The sequence below is a fragment of the Nyctereutes procyonoides genome, unplaced genomic scaffold (genome assembly GCF_905146905.1).
Source record: "Nyctereutes procyonoides isolate TBG_1078 unplaced genomic scaffold, NYPRO_anot_genome, whole genome shotgun sequence".
In the NCBI taxonomy this organism is placed as follows: Eukaryota; Metazoa; Chordata; class Mammalia; order Carnivora; family Canidae; genus Nyctereutes; species Nyctereutes procyonoides.
In genome coordinates, this window is record NW_026575133.1 from 50,020,250 (window position 1) to 50,041,756 (window position 21,507).

A 21,507-nucleotide genomic window follows, 5' to 3' on the forward strand; every position below is an offset into this window, starting at 1 on the left:
GCCGCCGCTGCCGCAGCCAGGGGCCCCGCCGCCCGCCGCCCGCCGCCCGCCGCCCGCCGCCCGCCGCGCACAGCGGAGTCCTCGGGCCGGGGCGGCTCGGGCCCCTCCCCTGCTCGCGCTCGCCAGCCGCCGGGGTAGAGCTGCGCGGGCCCGGAGCCGAGCGAGGGCTGAGCGGCGGGGGCGCGCGCAGGGCGGAGGGGTGGGGAGTCCCCGGAAAGGGGTGGGGGCGGCCCTCGGCGCCGGCGGCCCTAGGGGCGGCCCCTGGGGCCGTCTGCCTGGCGGGCTGGCACGCAGTGGCACGCAGTGAGACTGTCGCGAGTGCAGGTGTGCGAGGCGTACGTGTGCACCCCATGACCGCATGACTGTGCACCTGTGCGCATCGGGGGCACGCGCTCCCCCAGGACGCATTTCCGCGCTGTGGATCCGCGGGCCTCTGTGCGCCCGTGTATCTGTCGTGGCCCTCAGGGGACACGTCCTCTGAACAAGAAGAGTTCATGGGTGTGCCGTCAGCGACATGCGTTCGTAGCTGTGTTCACATGTGTTTCCACAAGCCCGTGAACAGAATGTGCCTTTGTTTCTCTCTGAGCTGAAAAGGGGAATGTTGTCACCGAGTTGGAGTGTGTGGAATTCTGGAACATCTCCCCCTACCCAACCGTAAACTGTTGAACCTTCGTAGAGCCCTGGATGTTTCCTGGTCCAGCTCTTTGTCCCAAATGAGGAAACAGGCCCAAACCAGGAGGAAAGCAGTCGCGAGCTTGAGGTCACATCTACTGTGTGTTGTGTACTCTATGCACTTAATGCTGCCAACCTTTTTAAGTGGATGATATGAATCCCCTTTTACAGAGAAGAGATGTGAGACTGGTAGCGCCCGAAGAAAGCCACAGAACAGGGATCTCAACCCGCTCTGCCAAAGTTCACCGTCCTACTTCTATACCAGGGATTTTCAAAGTGTGGTCCAGGGACGCGTGGGTGGCTCAATGGTGGAGTGTCTGCCTTTGGCTCAGGTTATGATGGTGGGGTCCTGGGATCAAGTCCCACATGGGGCTCCCTGCAGGGAGCCTGCTTCTCCCTCTGCCTGTATCTCTGCCTCTCTGTGTGTGTGTCTCTCATGAATAAATAAATAGAATCTTTAAAATAAAATAAAATAAAATAAAAGTGGAGTCCAGGAGAACCTTCCAGGGATCACTGAGGTCAAAACAATTGTCCTAGGAATTTTTTTAAGAAGATTTATTTATTTTTTCTTTCTTTCTTTCTTTCTTTCTTTCTTTCTTTCTTTCTTTCTTTCTTTCTTTCTTTTCTTCTTTCTTTCTTTCATAAGAGACACACACAGAGAGAGAAAGAGGCAGAGACACAGGCAGAGGGAGAAGCAGGCTCCATGCAGGGAGCCTGACGTGGGATTCCAGGGGCCCCAGGATCACGCCCTGGGCCGAAGGCAGTGCTAAACCGCTGAGCCACCCGGGCTTCCCCTTGTCCTAAGAATGTTAAAATATAATTTTACTTTTTCACTTTCACGCCATCACAAAAGTACCCTGGGGGGGGCACCTGGGAGGCTCAGTGGTTGAGCATCTGCCTTTGGCTCAGGTCATGATCCTGGGGTCCTGGGATGGAGTCCCACATTAGGCTCTTTGCAGGGAGCCTGCTTCTCCCTCTACCTGTGTCTCTGCTTCTCTCTATATATGTCTCATGAATGGATAAATAAAATCTTTAAAACAAACAAAGTACCCTGGAATTTCCCAGAGGCAACATGATGCATCTTCTGTTAAGCCAGAAATTAAGAGGGTTGCAAGGGGTGCCTGGGTGGTTCAGTCAGTTAAGCAGCTAACTCTTGATTTCAGCTCAGGTCTTAATCTCAGGGTCCTGGGATTGAGCCCTGTGTGGGGTTTAGCACTCAACAGGGAGTCGGGTTCAGGATTCTCTCCCTCTCCATCTGCCCCTCCTCTGTGCACATGTTGGCTCTCTCTCTTTCTAAGTAAATAAATACTTTAAAAAATAAAGAGATTTGCAAAAATGTAAAGCAATGACACTCTTATCTCTAATTTTTTTACTTTGTAAAATAATTTTTATGTTTTTATGTTAAAAATAGAATAGGTTTATTGCTACAATTTTCATTAATTAATTGAAACTTTGAAATTTCTCAGTAAATATTAATATGGTAAATATCAATAGATATAACACACATAAACAAATGCTCTTTGGGGTCCTAAATATTTTTTAAGAATATAAAGGAGTCCTGAAACCAAAATGTTTGAAAACTGCTGCTCTATGCCATGTTACCTCCCTGGGGGTCTGTGTGTGGGACTGACTGTGCCAAAGGTTCTCTGGGACAGGACTAGAGGAGGCTGGGAGTCAGGTGAATGGACTCCCAGTCTAGTGCTCTTTCCATATCAGGCCAGGAAACAGATTGCTGGGTTTAGGATGTGTCCCCAGCTGTCCCCAGCCTCTGCCAGCAGAGGCTTCTCTAGTTGGAGCTTACGTCTGTCCATGTTGTCTCAGCCAGGGATGCCCTTTCCATTTGATCCTCACTTGTCACTGCCCATCCAGCTGCCCGTGCAGCCCTCTGCATGCCAGCTTGTGGAAAGAAAAGCAATGGGGGGTGGGGAGGGCCGCTAGGGCAGCTGGGCAACCGTCCCCACCCGTCCCTGGCACAGCTCTGCCCAGCACACAAAGGGCAGAGTGAATCTTGTCCCAGCCACTGCAGCTGAAGAGCTGGAAGGAGAAAAAGAGGAGGTACACATAGAAGGGGTGGCTACCGTAGGGTTCTCCATCACCCATGGTCCTCCCAGAGACAGAAAGGGGAAGTCTGGGTCCTATTCTCAGCTAGTGAGAAGAGGTATTTGGGAGACAAAGTAGATGATAATCATGTCAACTGGATTGATGTCATTGAATCATCACAACAGCTTGTCTGAGGGGGGACAGGATAGGCAGACTAGTACCATTTAACAGCTGAACACACTAAAGCCTGGAAAGGCAGAAAGATAGATTCATTCGGGGTCCCAGAGCTGGTCGGTCAAGCATTAAGACCTCCACACACTGATGGAATGAACATTGACCACTCTCCAGGAGCTCCTGCATGTTTGGTGACAGTCTCAGCACTGAATAGAATTACATGTTAGCTGTGTGCATGCTCCTTGCCCCACAGCAGGTACAAAGAAGCCTCAGGAAACCATGGTCTTGGGGCCAGTCCCAGGGAAGACAGGGCAACAAAAAGCACCCTCACAGCTGATGAGAACAGCAGTGCATGCTAAGTGGCAAGTGAAAGGGTAGCAGGAGGCTGGGAGATTTTGGAGGAGGGAAGAGGCACCGTAGCCTGGGCCTGTGAGGTCACAGAGCAGGTGCCATTGGCTCTTGTCTGACCTTTTAGGGTTGGTGGCACTCAGAGAGGTGGAGAGGCATTGAGGGTGGAGAGGCATTGAGGGTAGGATTTCCAGGAGGGAGAAATGGCCTAAGTAAAGGCCAAGATGTGAGAAGTTTGCAACAGAGGGCTGATGGGGGTAGCGAGGTGACAGCTATCCATGCCCAGTTACAGGTCCCACATTGCTTCGTGAGAACAAAGATGAGGACCCCAAGACCTCCACTGGGTCAGTGCCAGAGAGGTTGATGCTAGCATCTGAACTCCCCTTATGAAACTTGAGGGCAACCTTCTTACCCCAACCTCCAAACAGGCAAAAACAAGCAGATAAAAAAGAAAAGAAAAACCATAAAGTTTGTGAGAATTACAGCCTAAGAGCAGCCTGCCAGGGAGACTGAGGACCTGAGAGAGCAGAGGCTTCTTTCCAAGAGAGACTCCTTTCTCAGCACCAGCTGATGATGGCAAACCCTACACACAGCGCCTGCTTAGAACAAGCTCCACAGCTGGACCATGCGGCCCCCTGAGATGCCCGCAGGGACCCCGAGATGCTTGCAGCCCTCCTGGGCTCTCCCACTGGCCCGCTGCCCACCTGGCTCAGGCCCAGTGCGTGTGAGTCAGCCAATCAATCCCAGCGTTGCCAGGACAATCTGGGGCGGGAGTGGGGGCGCTCGGGGCAGGCAGGGGTGGGCACCACAGGCAGCTGTCTCCTACATCTGGCACCTGCACACAGCTGAGACTGCACAGTTGAGAGGAGGACGTTTCCCCCTCCTCCCTGGACACCCTTCCCCAACACTCCTCCTAGGACACTTGCTGCTAGAGGTTTCGGCAAATATTTAAAGGGGCAGCTGGGGAGGAGGGTGAGGAGGATGGTGGGAGCAAACACTCCCTTCCCTCCCCTGTCCCCTTCCCTGAGCTTTTCAGGCACTCTTAGCTCAGATGCCATGCTGTTGTGCAACCCGGAGACTGAAGGCTCTCCTGGTGTAGAGGAGGTCCCTGTGGGGGCAGGGAAACCGGCTAAGGCTGGAGAGCTGGGGACCAGCTCATGACCTCAGGACAGGGCCAAGGTGTGAGGGAGCCCCCAGGCCAGGGACAGAACCTGGGGTGGAGTGTTGGGAGGTAAAGTAGCAGGAAGATAAGGGAGTTGGGCCGAGAGGAGTAAGGGTAGGTATCTGACTTAGACACCTGTGAAAGTTCCAAGGTAAAGGCACTGTAGATACCGCTTGACCCGGCGAGTGGAGGAAAGCCCAAGAGAAAGGCTGCACCCACTCGTGGATTTGGCTTAGGATAACAAAGAAATAGAAGTGGCTTTGAGGAAGGAGGTTAAGAGATGGAAGGGAGAAGTAGAAGGTCCAGAAAGTGGATTACATTGGGGTGAGTAGCATCTTAGGGCAAATTTAGGATCAAAGGCTATAAAAAGAGGAACACAGAGGAACAGGGTCAGAGGCAGCACCAAGCAGGTGAGATTCAAGAATGAGGAGATTGGGACCTGTGGGTCACCATACCCAGCCCCATGCAAGGCTGTTTGGGCATAAGAAAGAAGTGTCAGGTGTGGAATCTGCTATCAAAAGCCTTCAGCTTGATCTCTGAAAATGGTTCACCATTTACTTGATGCAGAAAACCCCACAGAATCATTCAAATCCAGAAGTTGAAATCTTCATATTCATTTTAAGAACACTCATGAAGCTGCCCAGGTCACCAAGGCTATGTCTATCTCCAAAGCCATCAAGTATCTGAAGGATGTCCCTTTACAGAAGCAATGTGTGCCATTCCATCATCATCATGGTGGGGCCGATAAGTGAGCCCAGGCCAAACAGTAGGCAGGGCATGGTGTCAGTGGCCTATAAAGAGTGCTGAATTTTTGCTGCATGGGCTTAAAGATGTAGAGTAATGCTAAACCTAAGGGTTTAGATGTAGATTCCCTGGTCATCTGGCACATTCAGGTGAACAAAGCCCCCAAATGAGCCACTAAATTTACAGAGCTTGTGATCAGATTAACCCCTGCATAAGCCCTCCTTGCCACATCGAGATGATCCTTACTGAAACAGAGCAGATCGTTCCCAAACCAGAAGAGGAGGTTGCATAGATGAGAAAGATATCCCACAAGAAGCTGGAGAAACAGCAATGTATGGCCTGGGAATAAATTCAGCATGAAATGGATGCAAATAAAAGTAAAACAGGGGGAAAGGTCTTTAGCTTACAAACCAGCCCATAGCAGAGAATGAAAAACCACATATTGGTAGATAAAAACTTATAGCCAGAGGGGACAGAGTCTTCAGGATCAGGAAAAGAATGACTGAGGCAAGTCTGAGGTTAGGTAGCAAATGTGTGGGAGGAGGCCAGGCAGGTGGCATACTGGAAGTGAAAATGTGAGGCTCTTCAAGAAATGGCCATGATGAACCCCCACACTGATGCCAAAGCACCACCTGCCTTCAGCTGTGCCCCCTGGGCTTGCAGGCACTGCCTCCTCACTCCCCTCCCTGGAGCTCATCCCTAGACACAGGGAAAATTCTGTTGGGAAGTGTGCTGGACTCCGCATTGGGTCAGACCCCCGGCTGCCTGAGAGGTTCAACCTGGCAGAAGAACAGGGAAAGCCACAAAACTGCAGGGGCAGGTGCCAGCAAGAAAAGCGGCCAATGCCAGGAAGACACCTACGGAGAGAGGTGCAGATTGCCCAAGGGCAAATTTGCTCAGTGCACCCAGCTTTGCTCTCACCGAGGCCAAGAGGACTCATGTGCCAGGGCCGAGGGTCCTCAGGCGCTCTTGAGCTGGCTTATCAGGACTTCAGTTCTGGAGGGCCAGGAACAAACAGGTTTCAAAGTCAAGGGCTTGGCTGGCAGAAGGAGACTGGGTCCTTCACTTCTGTCCCCTCTCCCTACCGGCGTATATAAGATCCTAGGTCCCATTTGGGAGATGAGAGGGGAAGGCGCCTGCAGCAAGATGGATGTGGGCAGCAAGGAGGTCTTGATCGAGAGCCCCCCGGTGAGTATGACTGTGTGTGTGTGTACATGTCGGTGAGCTGGGCTTTGCCTCATCCAACCCCCCTCAGCCTGTTTCTTCATCCAACTTCATCTACTTAATTAACCTAGGACTGTGCTAAGTTAGGGCAGGGACACCAACCACTAAGTCCCTTGGGGAGATGGACATGGCAACCAATCATTCCAACATGAGGGGCCGAGAGGCACCACAGTGGTCAGTGCAAAGGGCTGCAGAGAGCACCGAGTAAGCAGCCGCGATGTGGGAAGTCACAGGAAGCTTCACAGAGAAAATGACATTTGAGCTGGCTCCAGAAGAATAGGTAGGAAGGAGCTCACTAGGTGGAGGCAAGCATTGGCAGGAAGAAGGGGTAGCGTGTGTAAAGGCAGGGAGGTGTGAGAGAGCACAGATTATTTGGGGGAATAGAGAGGGATGGGAATGGCTGGGGTGCCAGGGGTCCAGAGGAAACAGCAAGAGACGAGTCTGGTGAGGCAGGCTCCCTTGGGTCTCTCCACGCTAGACTGCACGTCTAAGCATTTCTGGTGGAATCCAGGCCACCTCCTCCAAGAAGCCTTCTCTGTTCTCAGCCCTCCTCTGCACATCCATAGCATTGGTGTCCAGGTGTGGGAGGGTGCCCAGCTTGTGCGGGAAGAGGAGGGACCATCCTCATGACCTCATACCTGTTTCCCTGCCTGCCCCACCACGTCAGGACTACTCAGCAGCTCCCCGGGGCCGGTTCGGCATCCCCTGCTTCCCTTCGTCCCTCAAACGCCTTCTCATCATCGTAGTAGTGATAGTCCTTGTGGTCGTGGTGATTGTCGGCGCTCTGCTAATGGGTCTTCACATGAGCCAGAAACACACTGAGATGGTGAGCAGGCCTAGAATGGAGTGGGCTGTGGGTACAGAACCTGTGAAACAGAGGGGCTTGGGGTGGGCTTGGCAGATAGGGAAGAGTTTGATGGGAATGGAGAGGAGGAGGCAGGGGGTCCCTTGAGAAAGGACAGAAGCAGGAACCAGGTAGCAACCGGGGCTTGGGCTTTTCCACCAGGCTTGTGGCTGGCATGGCCACCTGTTCCTTCCAGCATCCTGTCCCATCCAGCCTGCCTGAGCTCTCAGGGAAGACAGGATTGCATTTTAGTAAAGAGGGCTGAGGGTGTAGGTAGGCACCGAAGGGATGTGTGGGGAAAGAGAAATACCAGGCCACCACCCTATGACTTCCCCCAGGTCCTAGAGATGAGCATTGGGGGGCCAGAAGCCCAGCAGCGCCTGGCCCTGCAGGAGCGTGTGGGCACCACTGCCACCTTCTCCATTGGCTCCACTGGCATCGTAGTGTACGACTACCAGCGGGTGGGTACACCTGGACCTCTCAACCCTGGGGATGGGGGCCAATGACAAGCCTTTGCTGGACCCACCGAGCTGTGTCACTTCATGCACACCCATCTCTCCCCGGCTCCTAGTCCCTTTGCCTCCCCAGGCTGAGCCCCAGATTCCAATATGACTCTCCCGGGTGCCTAGCCCAGAGGAAGATGGCCCAGGCTCAGGGTTAGGGAGTGAGCAAGGCGGGTCCTTCCTGAATGAACTCTGGGGTTCGTGTACTCAGCTCCTGATTGCCTATAAGCCAGCCCCGGGAACCTGTTGCTACATCATGAAGATGGCTCCAGAGAACATCCCAAGTCTTGAGGCTCTCGCTAGAAAGTTTCAGGACTTCCAGGTAGGTGTGTGAGTGAGAAGAGGTGGGTCGTCCCCTTCCCAGGGCTGCTGGGAGGAGCATCTGAGGAGGACAGCAATTTGTCACCTGTCACCTGCCACCTGCTCCCTGTGGGCTGCCAGGTGAGTGCCCTCTCTAGACTCACCTGTACCACCCCTTCCCTACCTGTGCCAACCTGCTGGCCTCAGCTGAACCTCACCACCTGGGGGCTTCTGACTCCAGCACAGCCCCTCTTTACTGGTGAAGAAAGCAAGGCTTTTATAAGGCCCAGAGAGATGGCCTGACACGCCCAAGGTCCCACGGTAAGGACCACAGGTGAGACAGAAACTCCGTTCCCAGGCTCCAAATCAGGTGCTCTTTCTAGGTCAAGTCAGCGGTGTCTACCTCTAAGCTGGGACAGGAGGAGGGCCATGATGCTGGCCCAGCATCCCCTGGGGATCCCCTGGACTTCCTGGGCACCACAGTGAGCACCCTGTGTGGTGAGGTGCCCCTCTTCTACATCTAGGACCCGTCAGGTGAGCAGGTGTGACCTCCGGCACCGAGCAGCAGTGGCCCGGGCAGGACTGCCCCACCTCGCCAGCCATGTCAGCTGACTGACCGGGAACTGGGGAACCCACTAAGCCAGATCATCTAGGGAGCTCTGGGGAGGGAAGGGTCATAGACTTCCCTGTCCCGCAGCCCCTCCCCCTCACCTGATAAACTGTGTGTCTTTGCTCCTCAGGACCCACGGAAGCCCCAGCTGAGGAGGGAAGACCCGCGCTCAAAGGGTCTTTTGCAGAGACGCAGGAAGCTGCTCCTGCCCACAGCACAGGGACCAGCGCTGGCGAAATGGGAGCTGTGGGGAGAGGTGGGAGCGGGCAGGAGCTGCGGCTCCTGGGCACACGGGGCTCCGACCACGAGAGAATAAAGCCACCTGATTGAAAAATAAAGGGTGCGGCTCTTCCATCCTCCAAGCCCTCGCCCTCGGTCCCGCCCTCGGTGGGGCCGGCGCGGGAGGTGGGGCCCGGGGTGGGGGCGCGCGGGGGCTTCCCCCTCCCCCTCCGCCCAGGCTGGCTGGGGGACCCGGGGCCGCGGCCAGGGCACCGGGCAATCCACGGGCTTGAGGCGCCCTCCAGTGGTGTCTCCCGAGGGAGGAGGAGAGACAGAGACAGCCAGAGACCGCCAGAGAGCGAGAGAGCCGAGGACGGCGAGGGCAGAGACCGAGAGACGCGGGCGGAGACGCGCGGGCCGAGGGCCAGGGGCCGCGGCGGGCGGCAGCGGCGCGGCGACCCCACAGCGCGTCCCGCCGCCGGGAGGGGGCCGGCCCGGCGCCCGCGCACAGGCCGCCGCTAGAGGGCGCCCCGCGGGAGCGGCCGTCGGCCCGGCACCCCGGGGCCCCGCGCCCCCTCCCCGGCCCCGCGGCCCGCGGCCCGCGCCCCGGGAGCGCCCGCGCCCCCTCCCCGCCGTCCGCGCCGTCCCCGCCCCCGGCTGGCGCGCCGCCCGGCCCGGCCGTGCGCCGTCCCGGACCCGAGGGGGCCGAGCTCCGGGCGAAAACCCGCCCTCCAGCGAGCTCATTTCCCTAAAAAGGGGGGGGAGCGGGAGGGAGGAGAGAAGGAAAGAGGAAAAGACGGGAAGGGAGCGGAGAAGGCTGGAGGCGCGGGCAGAGAGGGCCGGGGAGCCGGGCCGGAGAGGGGGCGGGAGACAGGAAGGGGGGGCGAGGACCGGGGAGGGGGAGAGGTAGGGACGCGCGCGGGGGGGCAGGCGGGGAGGGAGCGCGCGGGCGAGCGCAGGGGAGCGCCCTCCCCTCGCCGCCAGTCCTCCGCTTCCCCTCTCGCCGGCTCCCGCGTCCGGGCGCGACCCGCCGCCGCCACCGCGCCCGCCGCCGCCGCGCCCTCCAGCATGCCCGGCGTGGCCCGCCTGCCGCTGCCGCTGCCGCTGCTGCTCTGGCTGCTGCTCTGGCTGCTGCTGCTCCCGCGCCCCGGCCGGCCGCTCGACTTGGCCGACTACACCTATGACCTGGGGGAGGAGGACGACTCGGAGCCCGTCAACTACAAAGACCCCTGCAAGGCGGGTAGGCGCCCCCCCCCCCGCGGGCCGGCCGGGGCGCGGGGGCCGGGGCGCAGGGGCCGGGGCGCGCGCGGGCGCCGCGGGGAGGCGCGGGCCGCTTAGGGTTCGCGCCTGGGGGAGGACGGTCCAGTGTGGGAAGCCGGGAGCTGCCTGGTTGGCAATGCAGTGGGGAACAAAAGAAAGAGGGAGGGAGGGAGGGGGGAGTTTGGGGGACTTTAGGACTGAAGTTTCGCTGCTATTCGTGGAAGCTGCTGCCACTGCCTTCTCTTCCGAGAGGGTTCCTGGGGAAGGTTCCTTGGGTCCAGGCTTTTCCTCCTGCAGGAAACTTTTCTGGCCAGACTCCCGTGTGTGTGTGTGTGTGTGTGTGTGTGTGTGTGTGTGTGTGTGTGTGTGTGTGTGTTCGCGCGCGCGCGTGCCCGCGCCTGACTTTTCCCTTCTCCCCCATCGTGGGCTCCGGGACGTTGGTGTTTTCCAGCCTGTCTGGGCTGCCCCCAGGCTGCACATCTGTCTGCCACGGGGTGCGGGAGGCCTGGGTCTCCCAGGGGCGAGTCTCCCGAGGCCCCCACCCAGTCCAAGTGAAACAAGAAAGTTTTCCAAGGAATCCTCTGATGTCATGCTCCCTGGGTATCCCATGGTTCTCCCCACCCCCACCACCCTCACCAAATAGCATTCTTCTGGCACGGAGGAGACAGCTGTCAAAGTTAGAGAAGCCAGCCAGGGAGGGGGGTTACCTCTGCCCTAATGCGCCAGAGGTACCTACCAAGGCCAAGTTGCAGTGGAAAGGGGAAAAACAGAGAATTCAAATACTGTGTATCAGCTCTCTTAGTCCACAGACATTGGAGGCCAATTAGCTGAGCTCAGGGCCCCCGGAGTGTGTGTGTGTGTTCTTTGTCCATGAAGACCCAATATAACCCTTTCCCTCCCACTGGGCCCAGAGGGGTCTTGCCCCTGGAGTGACCAGATGGCCAGGCACTCAGGCCATTTGCCTAATCAGATGACCCTGAACAGGCTGCCTGGGACAAGAGAACACACAGGGCATAAGGTATCAGAACCTTTCCTCAACTTCCTGCCTCTGATTTCAGCCTGTCTCCAAATAGCCGGGGCCAGGGGTAGTGACCCAGTCCCTAGAGTTCTAGGAATGCCTGTATGTGGCATTAAGGGGTGGGGTCACTGTGTTCCTGACCTTGGGCTCCCCCACTCTTTTGGGTGGATGGATCACAGCCAGCTCCAAAATAGGGAGACCCTTCTTCCAGTGGGAGGAGGAAAAGCCAGATCTCTCAGCCCTTCTCCACCCTCGCTGGGCTGTGGATAAAGCAGACGTTAGCCATCATCTTTCTCCCTGGGCTTGGGGTGGGCACGAGGCTAAGCGGATGGAGCTTGGGCTTTGGAGGCAGGCAGACCTAAGCTGTCAATCCTAGACCTACAACTCATTAGCTCTACTGCCTGGGGAATGTTAATTATCATCTCTGAACTTTGCTTTTCTTACCTGTAAAATGGAACTGATAATATGTCTCTCTGTAGAGTTGGTGGTGAGGATTAAATATGAGAACGTATATAAAACACTTACTAGAGATGAATGCAAAGTAAGCGCTTAGTAAGTGTTTGCTCTCTTGCCTGTTTGTTTTCTGTGCCTCACACACTCCATTTTTTTCTGAGGGAATGGGCTTGGTTTTCAGGAAAAGGGAGTGTCTCCCTGTCCCTGTCCTTGGGACACTTATTCATTCAGCTGATCTAGATGTACGGAATGCTAACAGTATGTGCCAGGCCCTGGGTTTGATGTTATGGGGGATACAGAAGAGGGTAAGCCATGGCCCCTGCCCTCAAAGAGCTTCCAGTCCAGGAGGGGTACAAGACACATGCGGATGTAACCGACCGCGCCAACCAAGATGCATTCTGTGCCACCTTGGAGGGAAAGGACTTAAAGACTCCCGGAGCCTCCGGCCCCTCTGCAGTCCTAGTGGTGGTGGTGGCAGAGAACCAGTGATCACAGCAGGCTGGGAAGGTTTGGGGGTTCCTCATGGCAGAGGGAAGGCCCGGAAGAATGGGAAGGAAATCAATCTGATGTGTTTCACCACTGGATGGATTTGGAGTGATTTTTGGAGGAGGCAGCAGGAGGCTGAGGGCTCGATCCCTAGTCTCAGATTTCATGCTAGGGTGGGGCTGGCTGAGTTGGAACTTCAAACACAGGCTCTGGAGAAAGCTCTGCACCGGGGTGAAGTGAGGCTGGTGGGGAGCTGGGCCAGGCCAGGGGGTGGGCCGAGAAGGCCCCAGAGCCTGACAAGGCCAAGACTCAGGGTCAGATCAGGCCTCCCTCCTGGGTGTGACTGGTGCCCCCAGGCCTACTTCTGCCCTGACTCCCTGAGACCCCACATCAACATCCTCAAGCCTCAAGTCCCCAGGTTCTTTTTTCTGTGTTGTTGTGTCCTCTCACCTCCTCTGAGCACTGACATCCATATGCTAGACGTGATGGTGCCTGCCTTTACCTCCTTTGGATGCACCTGATATACCTGCTTATCCCTGCTCCCTTGGCCTGTTCCAGCTCTCTCCTCTTCTCCTTGCACACAGAGGACCAAGAATGTAAGCCCCTGTTGACTCCTCTGGCTCACCTTTCAGGATAACCAGGCTCCTAAATTTGAGATTATCTCCTGCAGTTACTGTCAGAGTTAGGGCAAAATTGAGGGCAGTAAGGCAAAATTAAGACCCTTGGTACCCTGGAGAGTTTCCTGGATCTTCTGGGCAACACTAGAACAATAGGCAGGAAGCAAGAGTTGGTTTATGTGTGTGCTGGGGGCTGGTTCCACCAAGCTTGCACTCTGGTGTGCACACTCTCACGTGCACATGCAAGCTCTTACTCTCCACCACCCCCTCTTCTCCTCTCCCCTTTGCCCAGGGAGATTGCGAGTCAGCCCTGATTTCTTGTATGTTTGGATGCCAAACCATCAAGGACGGCCTTCCCTGAGATTCTCAGCTCTCTGTGGCTGCCCCACAACACTTGGCAGTGACCTTCAGGGCTCTGGGAGAGACCCAATTGCTCCCATAGGCAGAGAAGCACACGGGGACTGCCCTTGAATCAATGAAGATCTTACTTTGGCCTCAGCTGAAAGCTCTGAGGTTTGCTTTAAGGCATGAGGTGGGGTCGGAGCTTACTGACCCTCATCACTGTCCCCATCCCAGGGGCCCTGTGGCCCAGGTTTGGACCTCAGGGGGCCTCATCCGTAAGGTCTGGAGATTGAGAAGCAATCCCTTCTTTTACTGGACCACATTCCCCCTCCAGACACTCTGAATGAGTCACCCACCCACCTATGCCCCTGCTCCCTGAGTCACCTTCTCTTTTAGGTGCCCTAAGGGAGGTGGAAAAGACTTAGAATCTCCCTGGGCTCCAGATACAGGGGGACCAATGGGACTATCCAGAAAGAAGGAACTCTCAGGAATTCTAGTTTCTCCAGAGATCTTGGGAGAAGACATTGGGGGAGGATGAGGAGGGAGTAGAATGTGTCACTCGGGCCACTAAGGGCCTCTTAAGGATATCCAGGAGAGTCAGCTAATCTGTCTGTCTGTCTGTCTCTCTCTCTCCACCCTCCATTCATTTCTAAGCGTGCCCTTCTTTGGAGGGTATGGTGTGTGAAATGTGTACATGCAATTATTTGTGTGTTTGAATGCACTAGGGCTACAGAGAAGTAGTCAAGAGAGTGTTTGGGCACATTTGTGGGTGTACCCCTGCTTTACGGGTAAGTGCATCCACCTGTGCACACAGGTACTCCTGAGTATATGCAAGGGTGTGCACAAGTACACACCTGTGTAGAAACGTACAGCTGTGATTAAACACAGGTACATGTTTGTGGGAGCTTAAGCGTGTTCTCCCCCAGCTAGAAGCTTGCATTTGTGTGATGGGGCATGCGTATGTCCTGTACACATGGCACTAGGGTTCCATCACACCAGTGAGCTCCTCTCCTGCTCCCCAGAAGGGGATGCCTGGCCATGCACCAGGGGAGGAGACTCCAGAGTCAAGAGGCCTACCTGGAGGATGGGAACATGGCATCCACTTTGCTCTTTTCTTTCCTCTCCTGCTCCCAGCCTGGCTATGGAGTGGCCATGAGGGCTCCTGGCTGGTTTACAGCCAGAAAACAAAACAAACTTTTGATCCTGTGTTGAAAACAACTACCCTGACCCTGACCCCAGGGCTTCCTTCCGGGTAATGGGGCGGGGTGAGAGGGGGTGTCCTGGACTCTCCAGCATCCAGATTCCCTAGCTTCCACATGAGAGAATCCCAAATGGGCAGGGCCTCCAGCCTCAGCTCCTGGCCAGAAGGCTCTCCTGCTCCCTGCACACACACACCCGCCCACCCCCCACCCCGTGTCTCCCCAACCCCCACTCTGTTCCCACACATTCTTCAGCCATGACATCCCCACCACAGGACGCCCTCTCGGCAGAAGAGCTCTGTGGCCAGCCTAGGGCCTGTCCCGCCTTCCGCTTGCCCTGTTCCCCCGTACACCCCCACACTGCCCTGGTCTCCCAAGCCGGCACAGTTCTGTGGCCTCTGTACTTGGAATTCGAGGTTCAGCTTCTGAGCACTCTGGGGCTTCACTCAGCCAGGAGGCCAATGTCGGTGAACTGATATACCCTTGGAAAGTAGAGAGCTGATCTTGCGCTTACAGGGCTGTTACTGGGATAGTATTAACAGTGGCCATTTAGTGGGTGCTTACTGTGCTCCAGGCTGGGTGCTGGGTGCTTTATTTACAGGCCTTATTTCAGGCAGTCATCCTGGGAGACAGATGCTATTGTTAGCTCCTTTTTATGTAGGAGAAGATTGAAGTTTGAAGAGTTGATATGACTTGTCAGCTAATAGTAGCCAAGCTAGGATTCAAAGCCAGGCCTGTCTGCCTGCAAAGATTTTGCTTTTTGCTGCAATGCCCAAAGATGAGTCTAAATGTCCAGCCGCATATGTATATGATGCAGTCCATGGGTGTGGGCACATGAGCCTGGAGGTGCCAGGGTCTGTGCAAAGGTGTAAAGTATGGGAAGGTGTGAGGGTATTCATGTGGCATGTGTGTGCCTCGATGAATGCTAGCGTGGAGGAGCCAAACACTGCCTTCTTGGAGTGTACCTCTCACCCCGAGACATTTATGTCATTTATGTGTCATCTAAGAAACATCTTCTGGTGATGTCCAATCAGTTGCTAAGGCCAAGGCCAAGGCCACCAATGGTGATGGTTTATGGAAAAGAATCTATCTCATGTGGTGGAAGACATTCTGGGCCATTTGACATTCTGGTGACCTTGGGCAAGTCATTTCCCTTCTTAGGCCCATGTTTTCTGATCTCTAAAGTCAGGAAAGTGGACTGGAATCTAGCCACTCTCGAACTCTCTCTTGAAGGGTTTGTAATTGCACACTCCTAGGCAAGTGCACATGTGGCATATGACTTAACAAGCATGCCCTTAGTGGGCCAGGATTAAATGAATTTGTTAATATGAAAACATTCTGTCAACTGGGAAGGACCACATGGATTTCAACATTTACATAAGGTGTCATTATTGCTACCATTACTGCTTAATGGGTTTGGAGCTTGCAGTTTGCCTGTGGGTGTTGGAGCTTGTGCATGTGTGTTTTTTAGAACTGCCTGTGACTGTTTTTTTTTTTTTGTGTGTGTGTGTATGTGTGTGTGTGTCTGCGTGTCTGTTTTTGTGGATAAGTATTTACAAAATGGGTTCTACAGCGGTAATGCACTTGAGTACATTGGGTGCCAGACTGGGAATCAGGAGGCCTGAGTTACAATTCCAGCCTCTCTAACGACTAGCAATGTGGGAGACCATTTCCCTTCCAGGCCTTAGTTCCCATATCTGTAAAATGGAATTTGGCCTGGATAACTAGAGGGACCCCCATGTTCTGTCAATCCAGGTCTATGTTGCATCAGAGTATGTGTCTATGGGCATGTGTCTACAGGGCCAAAGAATATCGATGGAATACTTCACCCAGACAAACATTCTGGAGTGCCTTCCACCTGCCAGGGCGGTGCAGGCACTGCTTGGGTGAGGGGGGTATCTCTGTGACTCAAACAGAGTCTGTGTTTGAGGGCATGGCTGTGGATGTCACCATGTGTCTGTTTTTGTATGATGAAGTATGTGTGTGTCTGTGTGTGTCCACCCAACAGGCCATCTGGGGAGGAGAAACCTGTGTGCAAGGCGTCAAGGTTAAAACAATTTGTGTAATGCTGCCGCCAGGCCTGTGTAGCATTTGGGATGAGAAGCAGATGTTGCCATGGGTGGAGCTTCAGGGAAGCTTCGGAGCTCCACCTCCATCCAACTCAGCCTCCCGCCTCCCCCAGCCCAGCCAGCATGAAGCTGCTCTGAGCTCCTTCTAGAGCGTTCACTCTGTAGAGCTGACTCTACAAAAGCTTGCTCCCAACAGGCAGGCAGATTGTTTAGCCTCAAAACATCTTCCCCAAAAACATCTCTCCCCAGGCCCAGAAATCAAAATGGCCTGTTCAGGGGCTTTTCCCTGCCCCAGGCCTTTCTTCCTCCAGAGAGGGGACCCTGAGTCTCAGAATAGAGGTCACTTGAGTACGGTTCAACTTCTTCCTCTAGCTGGGCAGCTCCTGTTACATCCTGGTTTCCCCAATATGCCTATCTGCTCCAGTTTTTATTCACATCCTCCCCTCGATCTAATTGAAATGGCATTTGTTGAGTGAATACCACATGTTCAGCACAGCTTTATGATTATAGCACCACAGAGTAGACACTTTATTATCTGACCCCCTCCTGTTTTCTTCATAGCACTCGTCACCATCTGGAATTCTCGAGTTCAGTGTTTGTTTACTTATGTGTCTTCGAAGGTTAGCTCTGTGCAAGCAGGGACCTCTTCTATCTTGCTAATCACTCAAGTGGTACCTGGTCCACAGAAAGGGCTCACTAAATATTTGCTACAGAGTGATAGGAAAGGTGACACGACCGTGTCTTCCTCTGGTAGGGGGTGGGTATCAGCTTGGCTGGATTCCCAACTCCAAAGTGATCCTCAAAGCCAGTCCACCGCTCCCTTCTTCCTCAGAAGGCATTTGAAGACTAACATTGCCACGGGGGTGCCCATGGGGTTGAGACTGTCAGTACTGGGTGGAAGGATTAACTCCCCCAGCCTCTTCTTTTCTCTCTAGCTGCCTTCCTTGGGGACATTGCCCTGGATGAGGAGGACCTGACAGCCTTCCAGGTTCAGCAGGCTGCGGATCTCAGGCAGCGTACAACCCACAGGTCTTCCATCAAAACTGCAGGTACACTGGGTACAGGCTGGCCTTCCTATGTCCCAGAAATGGGTTCCAGAACTGGAGAAACAAGGAATCTCCCTGTTTCCCAGCCAGGCTTTCTCAGGACAGAGGCTATGAGCTTGAACCCAGCATAATGGCTTATCTTCCCTGGGGATATCTTTATCCCTTCCCAGAGAAGTAACAAGTATAGACAAACCCAGGAACTAAGAACTGAGATTCTTTTTGCTTACAGTTTATGAAGTACTCTCAAAAGCATTATCTAACTTAACTGTCCGCCGCCACCCTCAAAGGTAGATGTCAGGACAACTCCTGCGTTGCAGATACAGAAATTAAGACTCACGGTGGTCACACTATTCATTCAAGATCACATAGCTGGTCAGTGGCAGAGCTTGGAAAGGAACCCAGGCCTTCTTACTCCAAATCTGAGGCTCTTTGCTCAACACCCCAATCCCTCCTGGCTTCTTCTCATGCTCCCACTTTGCAAGCTTTTATGTATCTTTCGAAGCCCATCTCCAGAGCTTCTGTGGTGAAACCTTCCTTGGTCATCATCCAGGCATGGTTATACCTCCATTTGTTCTCTCTCTCTCTATGCTCTCTGTTTACCACATTACTATCTTACTCGGCGAAGCATATTTCAATGATTTTTTAAACTATGTCTATCCTTCCAATTAGACCCAAAGCTTTTTAAGGTCAGGGATGCGTCCTTTTTATCTCTAGGTGTGGCCTAAGGAATGGGCAACCTACCTGGCACTTGTGAATGGGTGAGACAACAGGAGGAATCAGGGCATGGGCTGGTTCAGTTCTGTCCAGCCTTATCACTGCTCTGGAACATGGGGCTGCCTACAGGTAATGCCCCATTGCCAAGGATGGGGATTCTCACCTAGAGCCCATTCTGCACACATTCTGCTGGTGCCAGGCAATTGTCCTGTCTAGCACGAGGGAGGATCCTGGCATGCACAGCCATAGAGTAAAGGTCAAACTACCCCACAGAACAGTTGGCATTGGAGGGTGACATGGTGGCCTGATAACTAGCAAGGCTTATTTGGCCTGAGAGGGGATGAGCAGACATGGTACAAGCAGAATGGAGGAGCTGGAGCACCTGGGCCTGCCACGAACCCACCAGGTGACTTTGGGCAAATCTTTGGCCTTAGTTTCCTCATCTGTCAAATATGCATAGTGGCACTTGCCCAGTGCATCCCAGAGAGCTACTAGTCCACATAAGAACATGTGTTTGGGAACACTTAAAGACATCAAGTTCTGTATGCTCCACAAGGAAGAAGATTTATTAGGTGAGAAGGGAACATTTCCTAGTACCAACCCCCTATAGTTCCTTGGAAATGAGTATACTATGGTTCTCTTTTTCATTTATGGTCAATTCTTGCTGTCCATGGTAGTTATGAATAGAGCTATAGAATAACCTTGTTCTATAAAGTCACCGCGACCACTGAATTAACAAATACTGAGCCATTCATCACTCCTAGGAGAAATACCATGCTCAGTTCCTGCTAGTGTCTTGTCATAACATTTTCATCAACTGATCAGCATATAACCCTGTCTTATGTGTGTTTCCATTTAAAGACCCCTTATTTAATACATAGTTGATTCGTTAACATTGAACTATGGCCAGCAGCACTATGACTCATGACCGAGCGAAGCTTATGTAACACACATGTATTTTCTCCATAAGGCACATCAAATTCTTCTAGCACTTAGGAACACCAGACAGCACTGCAGTGCTTCAGCTCTGTCAGGGCGGTAGGGAGTCATGTTAAGCAGCAATATCACCAAGAAAAAGCCCCCAAATGCAAAAAAAAAAAAAAAAAAAAAGTGGCACTAAATAGACTACGGAAAAGATGCTTGTTTACAGTATGACAGCTGAAACAAGAAGGCAAAGCATCACCTTGTTCCACCTCGGCTGGGTATGTGGATGACTCATACTTTTCCCTGCTCTGTGCATGTCAGCAAATAAGCATCAAAGAGTTGAGGGTATAGATTTGGGGGTTACAAATAAATGTTAGTGAGTGGGCGAATATGGAATCCTCCCCAAAATGAGGATCGATTATAATCTGTTTCCCCTTCCTCCCCTTCATTCACTTACTACTATTGTGGTCGTCTTCCAACACCAGGAAACTCTTCTGCCTTCAACTGCCAGAGCACTAGTGGGCAGCTGCAGAGGAGAAGCCGCGGGAGATGGAGAAGCAGGTCCCGGAGCCGGCGGGCAGCAACATCCAGACCAGAGCGGGTGTGGCCCGATGGGGTCATCCCCTTTGTCATTGGGGGAAACTTCACTGGTGAGTGTGATGCTGAAGCTGCCTCTGGGCCTGACTGCGGGACAGCCGGGTTGTGCGTAGTGGTACGAGTGGTGCCTTCTGCCTATCTCTGCAAGGAGAGGCTGACACCTTAGCAATGGGTGGAGATGGGCGCCCTTGGACACTGTGACCACCTGGCCCCCTTTGTCCTGGCAGGCAGCCAGAGGGCGGTCTTCCGGCAAGCCATGAGGCACTGGGAGAAGCATACCTGTGTCACCTTCCTGGAGCGCACTGATGAGGACAGCTATATTGTCTTCACCTACAGACCCTGCGGGTGAGCAGGGGCCCCTGGGCGCAGCACCGTCTGCCATCACCCCAACCCATATCCTGCCCTGGGCACTGCTGCTGCCCTGACGTGGCCTGACACACTGCACCGTCTGTCTCTTCTCCACCCCCTCCCCCATCCCCCATCCTGGGGCATCTCCCCAGGAACCACCCCGGTTGTGGCCATGACCCCTGCACACAGCCTGGGCATCCTGTGCTCAGATCCCTCCCCACGCGCCTCACTGCCCCGCCCCCTGGCAGCCTCGCCCGGCCCCTGAGTGGATGCACTCCCCCAGCTCGGGACCGCCCCCCTGAGCTGGCCCCGCCCTCCAGGTGCTGCTCCTACGTGGGTCGCCGTGGCGGGGGCCCACAGGCCATCTCCATCGGCAAGAACTGTGACAAGTTTGGCATCGTTGTCCATGAGCTGGGCCATGTCATCGGCTTCTGGCACGAGCACACGCGGCCGGACCGGGACCGCCACGTGTCCATCGTGCGTGAAAACATCCAGCCAGGTAGCACCTTGACCTTGACACCTGCCCCAGCCGGCCCTCCGGGGCCTCGGGTGGGGGTGGGAGCTGCTGCCTGGAGCCCTCACTCTTGGTCAGTCCACTTAGTGGGCAGCCCTTTGTCCAAGGCCCAAGTTGGTCCCTGCCTTGGGGCAGCTTTACCCTGCCCGGAACAGCTCTGAGACCACTGATCAGTTGTGGAGCTGCTTGGGGGGCTGGGAGAGGCCTGGTCCTGGACACAGAAGCCATCCAGCCTGGGGTGGGGGAGGCAGGTGGGGAATTGGCACATCCCCCATGCTGCCTCAGCCTTTCTGTTCACTTTCCCCCGTCTTCTGCCCTCTGCCTGGTCTCTCCTCTAAGGGTTTTTTCTTTCTTGTTTCTCCTGGCTGCCTCTCCCCTCCCTCCTCTGCTTCCTTCCTCCCTCCCCAGGCCTCCTCCATGCTTCCCTGCTTTCCTCTCCCTGTGGTTCTAGAAATGGGTGCTTCCTTTCCTACTCCCTGAGCCTTCCCTCCAGCCAGTCCTCATTGACCCTGCCCCTCTGCTGGACAGACTCTTCTAGAGACCCACCCCTACCCCCCAGGCTTCCCTTGGCTGCTCCCTGGACCCTCAGGTAGGGGGGCACCTCTCAAGTACAGGGAGGACCCCACTCCCCACCCTGAAAAGGTGGCACTGCATCCCACACAGACCCACCCCTCCCACCCCCCACACCTTTTTCCTGGTCTTCGCAGGGCAGGAGTATAACTTCTTGAAGATGGAACTGCAGGAGGTGGAGTCCCTGGGGGAGACCTATGATTTCGACAGTATCATGCACTATGCCCGGAACACGTTCTCCAGGTGAGAGATAGGGCCTGGCCTCCTCAGGGGCAGCCCAGTCCTGCCCTCTGTGGGCCATTCTCTTTGGGCCTCTCACTTGGCACTGTGCTGTCCTGCTGGGGCACTCACCAAGGATAAGAGTGGGCTTCTGGGTGGCTGCAGCCCCTAAGCAGAGGACCTGTGGGAGCTACTGCCCTGCTATCCCCTTCCATGGTGGGTCCATGGCATGGCCTGGACTCACGAAGGTTAGTACCATGTACTCCGAGGGCACCTGGCCCAGGGGGTTGA

General features: G+C 54.7%; 2 protein-coding genes across 4 annotated transcripts in view; both read left to right on the forward strand.

The window, feature by feature from the left end:
* The first annotated feature begins 71 nt into the window (after positions 1-71).
* Positions 72-8,888, forward strand: SFTPC (surfactant protein C). The gene is made up of 6 exons (XM_055346360.1): positions 72-6,328; positions 7,032-7,190; positions 7,547-7,669; positions 7,923-8,033; positions 8,395-8,545; positions 8,752-8,888. The coding sequence occupies exons 1-5, from the start codon at positions 6,260-6,262 to the stop codon at positions 8,533-8,535; spliced, it is 603 nt and encodes a 200-aa protein (XP_055202335.1). The 5' UTR covers positions 72-6,259; the 3' UTR covers positions 8,536-8,545; positions 8,752-8,888.
* Positions 8,889-9,789: 901 nt separating this feature from the next.
* The window catches only part of BMP1 (bone morphogenetic protein 1), a 43,909-nt gene continuing 32,191 nt past the window's right edge, over positions 9,790-21,507 (forward strand). Inside the window, exons 1-6 of one of the 3 annotated variants that reach the window (XM_055346061.1) lie at positions 9,790-10,080; positions 17,220-17,333; positions 19,454-19,618; positions 19,793-19,910; positions 20,234-20,412; positions 21,135-21,240. In XM_055346061.1, the coding sequence (XP_055202036.1) occupies positions 9,909-10,080; positions 17,220-17,333; positions 19,454-19,618; positions 19,793-19,910; positions 20,234-20,412; positions 21,135-21,240 (854 nt within the window). In that variant the 5' untranslated portion in view covers positions 9,790-9,908. Of the gene's footprint in view, positions 10,081-17,219; positions 17,334-19,453; positions 19,619-19,792; positions 19,911-20,196; positions 20,413-21,134; positions 21,241-21,507 lie in introns of those variants that run through there. The other 2 variants (XM_055346059.1, XM_055346060.1) reach the window with 2 other exon arrangements.

What these genes read in the sequence shown, in the direction of transcription:
- SFTPC (XM_055346360.1), top strand. Translation starts at nt 6,260, where the DNA reads ATGAGAGGGGAAGGCGCCTGCAGCAAGATGGATGTGGGCAGCAAGGAG. An exon ending in GCCAGAAACACACTGAGATG is followed by an intron (nt 7,191 to 7,546) that starts GTGAGCAGGCCT and finishes GACTTCCCCCAG; the next exon opens with GTCCTAGAGATGAGCATTGG. An exon ending in GAAAGTTTCAGGACTTCCAG is followed by an intron (nt 8,034 to 8,394) that starts GTAGGTGTGTGA and finishes TGCTCTTTCTAG; the next exon opens with GTCAAGTCAGCGGTGTCTAC.